Source organism: Guillardia theta, assembly GCF_000315625.1.
Source record: "Guillardia theta CCMP2712 unplaced genomic scaffold GUITHscaffold_605, whole genome shotgun sequence".
Lineage (NCBI taxonomy): Eukaryota > Cryptophyceae > Pyrenomonadales > Geminigeraceae > Guillardia > Guillardia theta.
The window spans coordinates 866-2,519 of NW_005434115.1; the positions used below are offsets into that span (position 1 = coordinate 866).

The 1,654-nt window shown below is 58.3% G+C and overlaps 1 protein-coding gene across 1 annotated transcript in view; it reads left to right on the forward strand.

The window, feature by feature from the left end:
- Positions 1-498: 498 nt before the first annotated feature.
- GUITHDRAFT_83647 (hypothetical protein) overlaps positions 499-1,654 on the forward strand; it is a gene marked incomplete at both ends in the record, with an annotated part of 2,361 nt that continues 1,205 nt past the window's right edge. Inside the window, one exon of the mRNA XM_005817747.1 lies at positions 499-1,277. Within this exon, the coding sequence (XP_005817804.1) occupies positions 499-1,277 (779 nt within the window). The remainder of the gene's footprint in view (positions 1,278-1,654) is intronic.

Genomic DNA, 1,654 nt, shown 5'->3' on the forward strand with positions numbered 1-1,654 from the left:
AGATGGTCTGTCAGATAGGTGCGGAGGAGGGGGAGGAGCAGCAGCAGGACATCGGGGAGGGAGGCAGGGAGGCAGGGAGGGAGCGATGGAGCGATGGAGGGAGCGAGGGAGGGAGGGAGGGAGGTGGTTTCTGCTGCTGACTGGCATGACAGCGAGGTCTCGATGTCAGGTCAATATCATGTGAGCACCGACGTTTACAGGAGGTGGACGAGAAATGTTCTCCTTCTGTCGTCTCATCAATACTGGCCGCCAATCCTCCTGCTCCTCCTGCTCCTCCTGCTCCTCTTGACAGCATGGAAGATGTGGAAGAAAAAGGGGAGTGCTAGGAAAGCAGAGCTGACGGACACTGGCAAGAAGCGCAGCGATAGGATGGGTGACAGAGTCGAGCAACAGACTGATGGCAAGGCGGCGAAGGAGGAGGAAGAGGAGGAGGGAACTACCAACGACCTCGCCGAGGAAGGGGAGCAAGCGGGATCATCGGTCCTCACAGTGGGGAGGATGGAGATCGAGACGGATCAGGTGCTGGGCTACGGGTGCCAAGGGACGGTGGTGTACCGCGGGAGGATGGGGGGGAGGGAGATTGCGGTGAAGAGGATGGTCAAGGACTTCGTGGAGGTGGCGGAGCAGGAGGTGAATCTCCTGATATCCTCCGACATGCATCCCAACATCGTGAGGTACTTTGACACAGAACGAGACAGCTGCTTCCTCTACCTCGCCTTCGAGCTCTGCCAGTGCACCCTTGCTGCCCTCGTCGACAAGCTCTCCTCCTCCCCGCTCGACCCCCTCGCCTCTCTCTTCCGCCCGCACGTTGCCATGCTCGAGCTGGTCGGCGGCGTCTGCCACCTGCATGGCATGAACATCGTCCACCGAGACCTGAAGCCCGTGAATCTGCTCATCACTGAGAGCGGGAGGATCAAGATCAGCGACATGGGCCTCTCCAAGAAGCTCGACCACGAGCACGCGAGCTTCGAAACTTCCTCCGGCACGTTGGGATGGCGAGCAGCCGAGCAGATCAGAGGGGAAAAGTGCAGCATCAAGGTCGACTCGTTCGCGCTGGGCTGCATCCTGTACTACGTCATGACCAAGGGCTCCCATCCCTTCGGGGAGCGGGCGAGGAGGGAGAGCAACATCCTAGCGGACAAGCCGGACGTGAGGAGAGTATGGAAAGAGCGCGAACTCTCTGACCTCATCCTCCGCCTCGTCGCCCATGACCCGCGATCGCGACTGAGCATGCAGGAGGCAAGCAAGCATCCGTTCTTCTGGGAAGCTTCCAAGAGGTGAAGCATGCAGCTCCAACTCGTCATGTCCTCTCCTCTACTTCTTCGCTTTCTCCTTCTCCTCTTGCATCCCCCCCCTTCCCCTCCTCCTCCTATCACTTTATCTGTTGCTCGATCACTCCTGCTTCGCCTCTCCCCTCTTGTCCTCCCTCTTCTGCTTTCCCTGTCCTTCCCCCCCACTCTCTCCTCTCTCCTCTCTCCTCTCTCCTCTCTCCTCTCTCCTCTCTCCTCTCTCCTCGAACCTGTGCCAACGATAAATCCGTACGATCCCTCCAACTCAGAGATGAGTTAAACACATTGTGCTCCAAAGAGAATGTGATAACGACATGAAAAATGGCAAAGCAACCATGAACGCTGCTCTTGCTTCCACCTGCTGA